Source organism: Pseudorca crassidens, chromosome 11 (assembly GCF_039906515.1).
Source record: "Pseudorca crassidens isolate mPseCra1 chromosome 11, mPseCra1.hap1, whole genome shotgun sequence".
Classification (NCBI taxonomy): Eukaryota; Metazoa; Chordata; class Mammalia; order Artiodactyla; family Delphinidae; genus Pseudorca; species Pseudorca crassidens.
In genome coordinates, this window is record NC_090306.1 from 80,711,529 (window position 1) to 80,726,815 (window position 15,287).

The 15,287-nt window shown below is 34.7% G+C and overlaps 1 protein-coding gene across 6 annotated transcripts in view; it reads right to left on the reverse strand.

The window, feature by feature from the left end:
* Nucleotides 1-1,418: 1,418 nt before the first annotated feature.
* The window catches only part of NR2C1 (nuclear receptor subfamily 2 group C member 1), a 41,587-nt gene continuing 27,718 nt past the window's right edge, over nucleotides 1,419-15,287 (reverse strand). For 5 of the 6 annotated variants that reach the window (XM_067697576.1, XM_067697574.1, XM_067697572.1 and 2 more), the window contains 4 exons: nucleotides 9,721-9,860; nucleotides 7,989-8,126; nucleotides 5,442-5,547; nucleotides 1,419-3,287 (listed from right to left, as the gene is read on the reverse strand). In XM_067697576.1, the coding sequence (XP_067553677.1) occupies nucleotides 3,113-3,287; nucleotides 5,442-5,547; nucleotides 7,989-8,126; nucleotides 9,721-9,860 (559 nt within the window). In that variant the 3' untranslated portion in view covers nucleotides 1,419-3,112. The remainder of the gene's footprint in view (nucleotides 3,288-5,441; nucleotides 5,548-7,988; nucleotides 8,127-9,720; nucleotides 9,861-15,287) is intronic. The other variant, XM_067697575.1, reaches the window with a different exon arrangement.

Genomic DNA, 15,287 nt, shown 5'->3' on the forward strand with positions numbered 1-15,287 from the left:
TCAAAGGTCAACTGTACTTTCAGGGTGCGTTCCTCAACAATTTTATCTTCCAACCCTTCTAATGAACTGCTTTGGCTATCATTTTAAATTTCCAGAAAATTTGCTCCACATTTTCCTTTTCCTTTTCAAAGCATCCTGTTTTCATTTAATGAATACATCTACTTTCTTTCAAAATATTAATTATATTTGGGGGTACTTTACTGATCACTGCATTGTATCTGCCCCCACCCATCAGATTATATCTGATCTCTTATGTATTAGAAATTTTCCTCAAATATCTGATGATCCTGGTTCTATGTTCATATTTAATAGTAGGCACTAGAAAGCTGAATGGAAACCTCATGACATATATGACTTGGAAATACTGGGACTCACTGAAGAGTGATAAAATGGCAAGTAGTCTTCTTATCAAGGCACAACCAAAAGCGAGTGTCTGGAGATCTTTTCTCTAGGGTCGATTAGTTTCTCCAAAGAGAAAAATCCTGGCAGAGAAGCCTATACCCAGTAGGCAGCATTCTGGGAACATGCTTAGGACACCCATATTCAATGCAGACGTCCACTTAATCCGTATTTTCAACACTATCTAATCCAAGCCTTCTGTTATCCCTGGTATCCTATAAATCCTATGATCTTCTGGTTTAGTTACTCAAGGTTATTAACCTCTGGCCTCCTGCTTGAAAAGGCTGAAGGATTAAAAGTGGTCACCTGGGGACTTCTCTGGCGGTCCAGTGGTTAAGATTCCGCATTTCCACTGTAGGGGACATGGATGTGATCCCTGGTAGGGAGAACTAAGACTCCGCATGCCGCGGCCAAAAAAAGAAAAAAAAAAAAAAAGAAAGAAAGAAACTGGTCACCTGACTTAAGTAAGCATAGAGAAAGATAGTTCAATGATTCTGTCAACAGATTTGCAACCAATCCTTTTTTTATGCCCCAAGTACCATCTCTGAAAATGAGCACTTGGATCCTCCGGGTACTGAACGTTGTTTCTGGACATTGGTATACTGGCTTCTTCTCAATGTACCACCTTTTGCAGGCATTCAGTTTCCTTGGTTCTGGCTCTGTTAAGTCAGTCTTTCTTTACCTGCATTTTGTTTTCCAAAACTTTATTCAACTCTCTTATCCTTTGATTTCTTCTCTCCTGTTTCATTTGTCATTGTGTGGTTACACTTTACTGAGATTTCAGGAGAGAAAGATTTTTAAGGAATAGTCAAACTGCAATATTTGCAAGTCTTCAAACTGAATTGTAAATCATCCTAAAATACTGGGATATGAAAATGTTTTCCATACTCCTCCCTTCCTGAAAGTACTGTAATAAATCTTACCAGAGATTTCTTAACAATGGAACAAACAAACGAAAGGATGACCAAACACTGAAGAAACAGGACTCTGAAATCAAATATATTGGCAGAAAACAGAAATTTGTAATGCAGGTCACATTTTAATATAGTTTTAAAAAACACTTCCAAATATAACTATAATCAGGAAAAATACCTGAAACATGTATCTTAATTAACCATTAGTACATTATTTAAAAGAATTTTTTCTTGAATCCCTGGCTTACTTCACTGGGTTTATAAAGATATAAACCTACTGATTATTCCATCTAAGTATTTTGTACTAAATGTAGTTTTCCCAGCTGATAATTATAAATAAACCTGTTGACAAAATTCATGTTTTAAATAGGGAAAAATGTTTCCCTTAATAAGGTGATAAAGACTGTAAATTGATACTTTAAAACTTCTTATTTACTATAAAGTAACTATTAGTAAAATCCATATCCTTCCCCCAAATTCTGCTTCTCTTCTATTGCAAAAATCTTTATAAAAAATGTACTCTGAGTGCAATAAAATCTCCATATTTAAAAAAAAGCCAACAAATAGACATACCAAAATAATTCATCATGAAATTATAGCAAAGAAATATTTAACAGTATTAGGTTTTGCTAAGGAAAACATTACTGTGGAAGACATCCAAGGAGCCTAAAATGCTTCTGCTGTGGTAGTAACAAGGCAGCACTTCAGGCTGATGCTCACACTATTGTTAAAACAGCCCTTCCCCATTTTACAGTGAAAAATCAGTGCATATTCCTTTATATGCTAAAAACCTGAAGTCTTAAAAAATTATCAATTGCTTTAAAATAATTGTCTAACTCATCTTGAAAACACAGATTGGCTACAATAAATCCATTATTTCACAAAGTAGGTATTTCTAATGACCTAAAAGAAATTGTCTAAAACCCACAGAAGGGTCAGGAAACTATAAATGCAGGTCAGAAACGAGGGAGAGATGATAGACGCTTTCTGTGGAATGGAAGAGCAACAATTTTAATATCTATTTTGAAATATTGAAACATTTGGGGCTCAATCAGTCTCTGCTACTTTTATAAAACAGTAAACCAAAAATATTAAAACATGAACCCTCTTATTCTCAAAAACAATTTTCTGCTACATACATAAATAAAAAGTGCTTATAACTAATAATATACAACACTAAAAGGATCACAAATGGCCTATGTCTCATTGCCAGCAATGAGAGTGATATATGCTAATGCTGCCATGATATGTACAAAAGACAAAAAAATACCTATATTCACTTATTATTTCCTATAGTTCTAATGTTATCATAATACCACTGAGCATAAAATAATCTTCTTTTGACAGGTAATTAAAACAAACAGATTATAATATAGAAGAGTAAAATGCAAGAAAATCCTCCTTAGGGGTTTCTGACCATTAAGTGTTTGTAGTAGTTCATAATGAAGTTAAACATGAATAGAACACAATTCTGGGAAAAAAAGAGAGACTTATTTATTTGTTTTATAAAATAAAAGGAGATATCTTAGTCAAGAGGTGACGGCTCTAGGTGTCATCTCAGCCAAGAATAAATTCATAGTATTTTTTACTCACTCAAATAAGACAGGAAGGGAAATTCTAATTCCTGCTACCTGCCTAGTCACTTCAAAAATTCTTCTTAAGGAAGATAAAAATATCTTGGTTTTTGGTTACTCTTTAAAGTAAAAACTTCCAGATGCCCTGGAAGCAATGAGTTCAATTTGGTGTCTTCTTGTGTTCCAGTAAGAAAGAACAATCAGTTTAAACTGAGATCTCAGCTTTCAAATGCTGTGACCAATTATTTGTGAGTTATAATCTGCAGGTTCCATTTTTAAAATATGTGGGATGACACTGTCAATTCGCACATTGCCAATGAGACCTTTGAAAAACAATTCTTCGGTGATAGTAGCGTTCATCAACCTCAAAGCTGGCAATCTGAGTAGTAGTCTGGACAACCTCAAAAGACAAAAGGAAGGGGGAACAAGGCTGTAAATCAAAGAGTGATTTAGTAGAAAGATATAAGTAATTTCTGCATGAATACTGTCTGTGGCCTAATTTAATAAAGATCTAGTTTTCAGAACTTAAAATAAAACCTTTAGGGCTTCCCTGGTGGCACAGTGGTTGAGAGTCCGCCTGCCGATGCAGGGGACACGGGTTCGTGCCCCGGTCCGGGAAGATCCCACATGCCGCAGAGCGGCTAGGCCCATGAGCCATGGCCGCTGAGCCTGCGCGTCTGGAGCCTGTGCGTCTGGAGCCTGTGCTCCGCAGCAGGAGAGGCCACAACAGTGAGAGGCCCGCGTACCGCAAAAATAAATAAATAAATCCTTTAGTATTCTCAAGCCTTAGAGTGTATGACAATCACCTGGATATATATGCAGTCTGTCAGACTTCATTGGAAAGCCTTGCTCTTAACTGCTATGCTGTGCTACCTCCAGTTGGTTTTACGGACCATGGAACTAAGTTATTAAACTGTGGATCAAGTTATAAATTTAACAGCTTAGGAACTCATTCGAGGTTATAAGAACAGCAATGTTTTATGTTATCAGGATACATGAGGCTCAATGATTACAGTTTTCTTGGTTTTGCTTTTCAAAAAAGTACTGGGAATAGTAAAATAGGCAATAGTTGTTATTACTGGGAAGAGCATAAATTATGGAATCAAAACCATTAGATCCAAATCCTGATTCAATTACCCCTTAGCTATGTGAATGCATGTAAGCCATCACTCCCTGTCTCTTTCACAGTGCTGTGACAATCAACAAAATGATCCTTGCCAGTTTCTGTGCTAGTGAGGTTCTTAAAGGCAGGACAATGTCTTGCGTGAAAGTACATTATAAGCTGAAAACTGCTATCTAAAGATAATGTATTATTTTAAAATAACTAGGAATGTAAGAAACTAAGAAAGAGTTCCAGAGGTCCAAGAACCTGGAACCTAATCGAACAGAGATCAGCAAGCAGCTGTTATGTCAAAAAGGAGGAACATTTTAAATACTGTATTTATTTGTATAATGAGGTATAAGACAACTTTTGAAACTTTAAAAAATTGAAAAAAAAGTCATAACAAAACCAACACCAAAAGAACCACCTTTCTGAAAAGTTGGTGGCACATTTATCCTTCCTCTTTTCTAAGGCCTTCGACTCTTAACACTTGAGAACAAGTGAAACCAGCAGCCTCAGAATTAAGTAACCTTTCTGTAGCCATGCACTCCACTGCTCAAACTACTCATTTCCTGTCTGTTCCCACCAGCTGAGCTATATACACAGAATTGGTAGGAGGCGGCATAGGAAAATTGGTTAGATAAACTACAGCTGATTTTCATGATGGATCTGACTTATAAACATGTTATTTAACATATGTAAAATATTATTATATGTAAAATATAATAAGTTATGAAGTTTGAAGTATGTTAAATTAATAATACTAGTAAACACATTTATATAGCCCTTACTTTGTAAAAGGCACTACTCTAAGCTCTTTGACTATATATTAACTGACTTAATCCTTATACTAATTATAAAAGGTGGGTACCATTATCTGCATTTTACAGGTAAAGAAACTGAAACAGAAGTTAAATAACTTGCCCAAAGCCATACTGCTAGTAAGTGACAGGGTTGGGCGTCAAACCCACGTACTCTGGCTCTGATGCCAAATGCTTAGTTACTCAAAAATTGAGTTTATTTAAAAAGTGATTTTTTTCCTGAAAGAACAATGGTAAATACCTTGTTAGAAATATCATAAGCCAAATTCCAAAATTAATTATCAAATAGTCTACTGGTGTTTTATTATTCATCATTTTTCATCCCTTTTACTAATAAAATCCATTATTTCAACTGAAGAAAGAGTTTGGGTATGAGAGTCAGACTACCTGGCTCTGCTGTTTATTGTGTGACTTTGAGCGAGTTACTTAACCTCTCTGTGCTAAAGTCTCCTTACATAAAATATTATATGTAAAGTACTTGCAACACTACACTACCACTTTTAATAGCATTAACTATTTCAAAGGTCAAAGTTGACTAAATTTAATTACACTTGGAATGGAAAATAATGAAATAAGATTCACAAAAAATTTTAAGATGAATTTAATTAAACAGTATTTAACTTCTAGATACCTGTAGGTGTCATCTGGATATGTTTTGGTTATATAATCTTGGAATTCCACATAAGCCTTTTCCTGAAATTTCTCAATCTGTTGCATGTTTTCTAGGCCTGGATGATCTGAAACATTAAGGAATATATTGTTACTTTAGTTCTGAATACTCATTTAATAAGGCACCAAGTGGAGATGGAAGGGGGTGGGAAAAATAATTCAGTCAAAGAAAAAGCCCCATCATATGTGTGGCTCTTTCATTCCACAAATAATATATTTAATAACCCAACCACTAAACACCAGGCATTGTACTTTAAACCCTTAAAACTATTTTATCTCATACATGTATCCTAACATCTAATAAAAACTGAAACCACTGGGTTCAAATAAAATAAATAGGTTTTTCTATTCCAAAAGTGGTGGAAGGGATTTTGATCAGTTTGCTTTCAACAGAAACAAAAAAATGACTTAGCTTAGTTAAAAGTATTTTTTTTTAACATCTTTACTGGAGTATAATTGCTTTACAATGGTGTGTCAGTTTCTGCTTTATATAACAAAGTGAATCAGCTGTACATATACATATATCCCCACATCCCCTCCCTCCTGCGTCTCCCTCTCACCCTCCCTATCCCACCCCTCTAGGTGGTCACAAAGCACCGAGCTGATCTCCCTGTGCTATGTGGCTGCTTCCCACTAGCCATCTATTTTACATTTGGTAGTGTATATAAGTCCATGCCACTCTCTCACTTCGTCCCAGCTTACCCTGTGCCCTCCCCATGTCCTCAAGTCCATTCTCTATGTCTGCGTCTTTATTCCTGTCCTGCCCGTAGGTTCTTCAGAACCATTTTTTTTTTAGATTCCATATATATGTGTTAGCATACAGTATTGAAAGTATTTTTAACCAATGAAATATCTGCAGATTATATTCTTTAAAATTTTTAAAATTAAAATAATATATATTTTAACTGAAGTATAATTGACATACATTATATCTGTTTAAGGTATACAAGATAATGATTTGACATTTGTATACACTGCAAAATGATCACCACAATAAGTCTAGTTACCATCTGTTACATTCAAAGTTGCAAAACATTTTTTTCTTATGACGAGAACTTTTAAGATTTACTTTCTAGCAACTTTCAAGTTTATAATATAGTGACTATTGTCACCAAGCTGTAAATTACATCACTGTGACTTATTTATTTTATAACTGGAAGTTTGTACCTCTTGATCCTCCTTCACCCATTTCACCCACCCCCCATGAAGATTATATTCTATATTTTTTTAGTAAGAAAACCTTCTTTTCACCATGGTTAGGTTAAAAAAATACTTATAAAATTATGAAACTCTGAACATCATCTCTATCAAAAGAATATACCAACATGAAATAATCTATATAAATATTTCACTAAAATGGAAATGTTAAAAGAATTTCATAAAACTTATGCCTAAAATATGGAAAGTGCTGCCCTGACTGAAGAGAGTAAAAAAAGTAGCAAATAGAAATAGAATACTTAGTAAAACAAAATTACATTATAATTCTATTGTTGAATCTATGTTCTTTCAATTTTAAGGAAAATGAAAGTGGCAAATTGGTTGTGATAAAAATGGTGATACATGTTATTAACTTACCTGAACATTAAGAGAAATAGTACAAAAAAGCTTTAATTATCTTACTGATATCATTGAAGGTAAGAAGCAGGTTTCCTCAGATAATTTTATCATACACAGTAACAGAAATACATACCAAAATGAAAAACTACAGAGCCTAAGAGAACAGCCAATTTTTCGTATTCTAAAATTGATTGTTAGCTTTACTGTCATTTTACTATACATGAAAACTAGAAACTGGCAGAAAGATAAGAGATCCATTTTTCTATTTGCTGGAAACTCTAATAAGATGTTTGGAAATTTAACCCATTAACAAAGCAATCCTCACCTCTCTTTTTGCCTTTTAATGATGCCTAGCAAAATATATCTAAACATTCAAGTGTTGAACAAGACTGAAAGTCTATGATGTCATTTCACGGATTTCTTCAATTTTCCTTTTCATACCCACATGTCTAACATCCATAAATTTCACCAATTTAAAGTATACAATTCAATAGTTCTTTTAATATATTCACAGAGCTGTGCAACCATCACCGCAATCTAATTTTAGAACATTTTTGTTCACCCCAAAAGAAACTGTACCCATTAGCAGTCACTCTCCACTCTCCCCTCTCCTTAGTCCCTGGTAGCCACTAATCTCTCTACAGGTTTGCCTATTCTAGACACTTCAGATAAACGGAATCATAATATGTGGTCTTTTGTGACGGGTTTCTTTCACTTGCATACTGTTTTCAAGGTTCATCCATGGTGGCATGTATCAGAATTTCATTACTTTTTATGGCTGAATGATATTACATTGTATCTATATATTATATTTTGTTTATTCATTCGTTTGATGGACACTTGGGTTGTTTCCACTTTGCATCAATGTACAGTCCCAAGCAATGTATGAGGGTTCTAATTTCTCCACATCCTCAAACACTGTATTTTAAAGAAGAAGTAAATGTTTATATACCTGGACTGAAGAGTACTATTGCCTTCAGGTAAGCATATTCATATCCATCAATGCAGAGTTTTACCATGCTGTTACAAAACTCCTGTAGTTTGAAGATGTGTTCCATCAATAATTTTCTTCTTTCTGTTGACATTTTATCTTTAATTAAAAACAAAGAAACAAACAAAAGCTTCCAATTTTCAGCAAAAATGCATGACTATTTTTATCCAATATATTTCTTTCTAATTTCCAGCTCTGTATATAACCAATTTTTAAAATGTTTAAAATTCAGTATCTCTGCAAGTTTAAATGAAACTAATTAATGATCTTCAGACGTTGTTCAAAAAAAACAGAACAGGCTGTTAATATAAAATACCCTAAATGTAATGTTTCCTTTCAAGATATACCTTTGAAAAGATAAGCTATAAAGACTAAAAAACTGGCCAACCAACCAAAGTACAGAAGACTCAAATTTTGGTAACAGGATTTTATTTAAGCTTATATATTGGTTGAAATAAATAAGCAAAACCATCTAGATTTTTAAGTTACCCATACTACTACAACAAAAACAAATAGCAAAAAATACTGCCAAGATCAAAGAAAATCTGAGTAAAATAAAATTTTATAACTTTTAAAATTTATTGTGTTTATATAGTACTGCCTTCTGGTAGATCTACTGTTGATGAGATTTTAAGGTTATTTCTCTGCCCTTAAATAAGAGAAGGAAGCAGATATTTTAAAAATAATGTAAAACAATGGGAAATGGAATATGCAAAGGAAGTAAATGTAATTCTCAACTTATAAATTATTCCTGAACTCAAAAAAGTAGTTCTTCCCACTTGAGGATGGGGCACCTTCTTGGTTAGTCACAAGCCATTCTGAAGCTAAACATTTATAAATCAGTGCCTGCCTGCCTGTCTCTGCAAATGAATGGGAGTTGTAATCACCCTGGCATCAAGAAAAGGAAAAAGACTTAGGATTGTTCTGTGACTCTTTAGTACCGTTTAAGTGAGAGAATACATCCTGATGAATTGATTAAAAAAAAAAGTTTAGCCTATCTTGGGATTCAAAGGGCTACAATGAAGAAAGGCAGTTTAAAAACTGGTGGGGGGACTTCCCTGGTGGTGCAGTGGTTAAGAATCCGCCAGCCAATGCAGGGGACACTGGTTTGATCCCTGGTCCGGGAAGATCCCACATGCCGCGGAGCAACTAAGCCCGTGCACCACAACTACTGAGCCTGTGCTCTAGAGCCCACAAGCCACAACTACTGAGCCTGCCTGCCTAGAGCCCGTGCTCCACAACAAGAGAAGCCACCGCAATGAGAAGAGTGTGCACCGCAACAAAGAGTAGCCCCTGCTCGCCGCAACTAGAGAAAGCCCACGCACAGCAACGAAGACCCAACACAGCACCCACACCAAAAAAAAAAAAAACAAAACTGGTGGGAAGTATACATTTATAAATATTTGATCATCTCTATATAAACTTACCCTGGATTCTTTGGAATGTATATCCAAGTACAAAAAATTCACGAGGCCTGATCAGAAATAGCACTTAAATACGCTTGTTTCAGTTTTGTTGTGCTCTCATTTAAAACTATTTTGGGGTGATTAATGAATGAGTTTATCAAAATGTAAAAATTATCTAAAGTAAAAAGAATGTTGGTATCTTTTAATACCTAATTTTAAACATAATACTATAAAACTGATGCCCCCCCTTATATCCTAGCAAAGGAAATAAGTAAGGTGCTTTTTACCTTGTTGAAGGCTACTGTGAAGACAATTGACAAATGTCGCTAATATAGTTGCTACATTCATCACTTGCCAGCACTGGGCAAGACCAAGAGTAAAAAGTTCATTCCAGTAGGCTTTCACCAATAATATACTGTTTTCTTGCCTATAAAAACAAAATAAACAAATATCAAATATTAAAATACATTTTATAAAACTTTACAACTGACTCATATATTTAAAAATACAATGTTACTGAACTAAAATTATTCTAAATGGCCAACCGGGAATGGACTTGATCAATTCTTTATTTTGTGTACCTGACTTTAGTTGATAAGGTTTAGAAATTTAATTTGCTAGTTCATTAATCAATCAGCCAGTTTATAAGAACAGTTGCAAGTAGTATTTCAAACTAAGTGTTGGGGCTTTAAGCCCACATTTCATGGAAACAGATGGAGTAAAGGTGTTTAAAAAAATTAAAAGCAAAAGCATATATTTAAAAACCTTCTTAAAAAGGGCAGTTAGAATTATCTGATGATAGATAACCAACCAATTTCCTGGGAGAATTGGTTTATTCTATGTTTCAGATGAGATATAAGTATCCCATAAATGAGACACCAAAGATTTTGCTAGGAGTAGCAAAGATAAGAAAGGTCAGAAGGCTTTTCCTGAGTTTCTGAATAAAAAAATCTCAGCAGCTTGAGCAAGTAAAACAAGTACTGGAATAGGAGTCAAGTCACCATGGTTATAAAGCCTAGATCCACTGACTGAAATTAGGCAAATAAGAGTCCTGGGTCTCAGCTGCTTAACTATATAAAATACAGAGACACTATATGCCCTATATCTTGCTCAAAGAGTTGTTATGAGACACAAATATAAGAATTATGTGAATAGGCCATAACAATAAAGTATATGCCAGGTACTGTTCTAGGCACTGGAGAAAAAGCAATAAACAAGATGAATAAAGTCTGCCTTCATGAAACAGAAGGGAAACATAATAAAAAAAAATCACTTCAAATATTTTATATAAATATTATACACACACATATATATGCGGTTATACAAACATTAGTTTTGGTAATGAAAATTCTACATTACTATAAAGTAGGATGATGCATTGGAAAATGGGGTGGGAGTAGAGAGAAGGCCTTTCTGAGGGGCTGACATCTAAGTAGAGAAAGATGGGAAAGAACTTAAACACAAACAAAAAAACCCTAGAGAACTAGTATTCCAGGAAGAGGGAAGAACAATAGTAAACTTGTTGAGGTGATAACCAGCATGTAGTAGGTGTTCAATAAAAACTGATGACTGAATTACTAAATGCTGCCCTCCCTTCTTGGAATGTGCTTTCCCCAATTTGTTTTACTGGCTAATTCCTATTTATCCCTCAAAATATAACTCAGAGCTCACTTTTTTTTTTGCTGTGCTGCACAGCATGTGGGATGTGAATTCTCCGATCAGGGATTGAAACTGTGCCCCCTGCAATGGAAGCACAGAGCCTTAACCACTGGTCCGCCAGGGAAGTCCCAGAGCTCACTTTTTAACTGAAACATTCTCTTACCACATTCTTCTCCCCAAGATAGTTAATTACACCCCTTCAGTGCCATAAATACACTTACATTTTATACTTATTTCATGGTATTCTAATTTATTGGTTTAGGAATCTGTCTCCTATACTGGATTAAAACCTCATTGAATGCACAGACTCCTTTATTCATTTCTGTATCTCAGTGAACAGCACAGAAGACAGCATATAAAATGAATCTGCAAATGATTTCTGATTATAGGGGATACAGAATAGGCAGAAGTGAGAACTCACAACCATTTTCCATTTAAGTAATCTTTAAACCAAGAACTATATACTTTATTATAAACAAGGTAACAAAAGAATGAGATTTCTTTTCCCTTTCTCTAAAGAGATTTAAGGTGCTAAGAACATCTTATAGGAAATATGTACATCCTGATAAAAGGCACTTAAACTTTTTTCTTAATAAATCTTTAAAATTAGGATAATCGATAGGATAATCAGCATGTTTAACATAAATCGTTCATCAAGTTAAGGACCATAACCACCTTTACAACATTACATTTTATTTAAGAATTGAATATATTCAAACAAATGCTAATATTGTCAACTTCAGAGTACAGAAAGTAATTTTTTTCACTGGGAATTATTCAGGTGAAATTTTATCTCCAAGCTGATCTCTCATTTCCATTCAGTATCTGAGAAGAATTACTTGCCATAAGAACTTGGCTATCAAAATCTATTTGAAAGTAAAGTTTAAATGAAGAGAAAATCAGTATTTTTAAATCTCCATATAGGGCTTCCCTGATGGCACAGTGGTTAAGAATCCACCTGCCAATGCAGGGGACATGGGTTCGAGCCCTAGTCAGGGAAGATCCCATATGCCACGGAGCAACTAAGCCCATGTGCCACAACTACTGAGCCTGTGCTCTAGAACCCACAAGCCACAACTACTGAAGCCTGCATGTCACAACTACTGAAGCCCACGCTCCACAACAAAGAGTAGCCCCTGCCCCCCACAACTAGAGAAAGCCTGTGTGCAGCAACAAAGATCCAACACAGCCAAAAATAAATTTTAAAAAAATCTCCATATAAAAATGATTAAAATTTCAATCTTGGAAATTCCCTGGTGGTCCAGTGGTTAGGACTCCGTGCTCTCACTGCCAAGGACCCGGGTTCAATCCCTGGTCAGGGAACTAAGATCCTGCAAGCTGCATGACCAGAAAGAAAAAAAGAAAAAGATTCAATTTCAAACTAAATCAAATGAAATAAAAGATAACAAGATATTACTTTCATTTATCAGAAAGGATGGATAAAATCCAGTATTCAGAAGGGTGTGAGGAAATAAGCATTCATTCTCATTCATTGCTTGTATGAGCATAAACTGACTGAATAGCTTTCTGGAGGACAATTTGGTAGTACCTGCCAAAAAACTATAATGTATATACCCTCTTAGACTCAACAATTCCACTTGTAAGAAGCTATTTTGTAGAAATACTAACACAAGTAGGAAAATATATATATATAATGCTACAACGCTTACTGTAGCTTTGGATATAACATGACCACCAGAAAACACTAGCCAACAACCCAAATGTTTACTAATAAAGGATAAGTAAACTATAATAAATCCATAAAATGGAATACTTAGGTAGCCATTAAGAAGAATAGGAGAATACACGTGCTGATATAAGATGTCCATTATATAAGTGTAAAAAGAAAGGCAAAGAATAGGATGTGTAAGTGTTTGTGTATTTGATTGAATGTGGCATGGAAAAGATCTGGTAGGAAACCAAACTTTAACAGTGGGGTTAGTTACCTCTGGAGAGTAAAGTTTTACTTTATATTGCTATACGTAAGTATTACTTTAACATTTTACAAACATGAGGAAAAGGTTAAAAGCAAACATGATGGAAAAGTCTGAAGTAATTCGGTTTTCACCTTAACCACTGATTCTGAAGTTTAAAAGAGGAAACAGCTAACCAAGGTAATCAACCAGTGAACAAAGAACAGGGAAAAGAACAGAGCCAACTGATTAAAAAAGCCAAAGTTTTTAATGGCCTGTGCTACAGCTCTTAGTAAGAAAATATGTTGGCATTGTTGAGGAAGACTCAGAGAAAACGTTAAGGAGTATCAGTGCAAAGGATGAGTACCCCTAAGGAAAAAAGATGAAAAGTGGCAACTGAGGAATTAACCACCAGATTATTTTGTTTCCAAAGGAAAAGTGAAAGAGTTAAATGCAAAGATCAATTATAGAAAGATATCTATTTACATTTTTTTAAGATTTTTTTTTGATGTGGACCATTTTTAAAGTCTTTATTGAATTCGTTACAGTATTGCTTCTGTTTTATGTTGTAGTTTTTTGGCCACGAAGCACGTGCGATCTTAGCTCCCAGCCCAGGGATCAAACCCGCACCCCCTGCATTGGAAGACAAAGTCTTAACCACTGGACCTCCAGGGAAGTCCCTCTATTTACACTTTTTATCCAAAACATAAAATCCTTGTAGTACACTTAGCTACATTGTTCAAGTATGTTTCTTCAAAGTTCATTCAGAAAGAAAAACAGCAAGTCTCCTTTAGAAAGAAGGTTCCTAAGAGTATGAAGGAAAGTGAGCATTTACTATCTACTTTGTCAGCAGCACTGTGTTGAAGAAGTTTACACCGATCAGCTCCCTTAAGTAGCATGAAGCATTTCTGCTAATTTACAGATGTAGAAGTGGAGCCTCAGTTAAATAACAGAGCTAGCAAACGAATAAATCCAGAATTTGAACCAAGGTGGTCAAAGTCTACGCTTTTTTAAAATAAATCATTACAAATTTTAGGAAGTAAAATGCTAAAGTCACATTTCTCAGCAGAGACCTCCTCCATTCAAGGCTAATATCTGTGGTGTAAGGGCATGTGTGTTGCCAGTTTTTTCTTGTTAGGGAAAACAAACAAATGACGATTGTAGTCACATTATACCACCTATTTTCAAAACACCTTTCCTTTGAGAAGCAAAAAGAGCTGGGTAGAGGAGGCAGTCAGGTGCAACGCAAGTGTTAATAAATAAAATAAGTTGCATAACAGTAAACATAACTTCTTTCACAAATAGATATAGGTATTTTCCTCTAACAATTGTACTACATTGTTAATGTTCATTAAAGTATGTATGTAGTACTCATAATCAGAGATCAGATCATCGTTTACACTATTTATTTTGATAAAGGAATATGACTTTTGAACTCACCTATACCTGGGGATAACCTAACCATTTGGCTTTATATAAGCAAGGCATTATACTTTACCTGGTAGCATCTGTTTTTTCCTTAGGGAAAAGTAGTGATATGGCAAGAGAACTGGTTTCAAACCCACAGTTATAGTAAACATTACTCTGTTTCAGTGGGATTTTAAAAGAGTCAACTTTCAGGGTTAGCATTTAATGGAAGGTTTTTAAATTATTCAGTAAAGTCTCCTGTAGCAAATGGTGATAGCTTGGAACTTTTGGTTACAAGAATCTAGTTAAAGCGGACTGCTGCCTTTACTCCAGACAAATCATGTCCAGTGCCCCTCCCCCCAAATGAGTCTATTACTGTAGTCACTTACCTAAATTATGCAGATAGAACTGAAAAACAACTGAATTCCTGTAAGTATTGAAACTACAAATCTTAAACAGAAAAGTAACATCCTTGTAAAACAGGAAGATTGTAAAATACAAATAGTATTAACTACCCACTGTATAAGAGTCTTTAAACTACTGTTCCCCTCCATTAAATTGACCAAAACAAACTTGACTTTTAGAAAATGAGTAACGTTGCTTTGTTTCTCTCTGTAAAATTAGGGCTTTGTTTCCAAGTTTTGTATCCAGAGATAAAAATGCAAGCAATGCCAGTTTCTAGGAGACTCAGAATAGCTTTTATTACAGCATAAAAGAATTTCCCATCATTAGTACTTAGTTGTCATCCATCTGATTAATTCAAACTATAAATTATCTAGATAGTGATAATAAATAAGAGTTTACGTAGCAATTAATGACTTCAAATGCTACACAATAGTTAATTCTAATTGCAAAGAGTTCTGTGGCAGTTATAT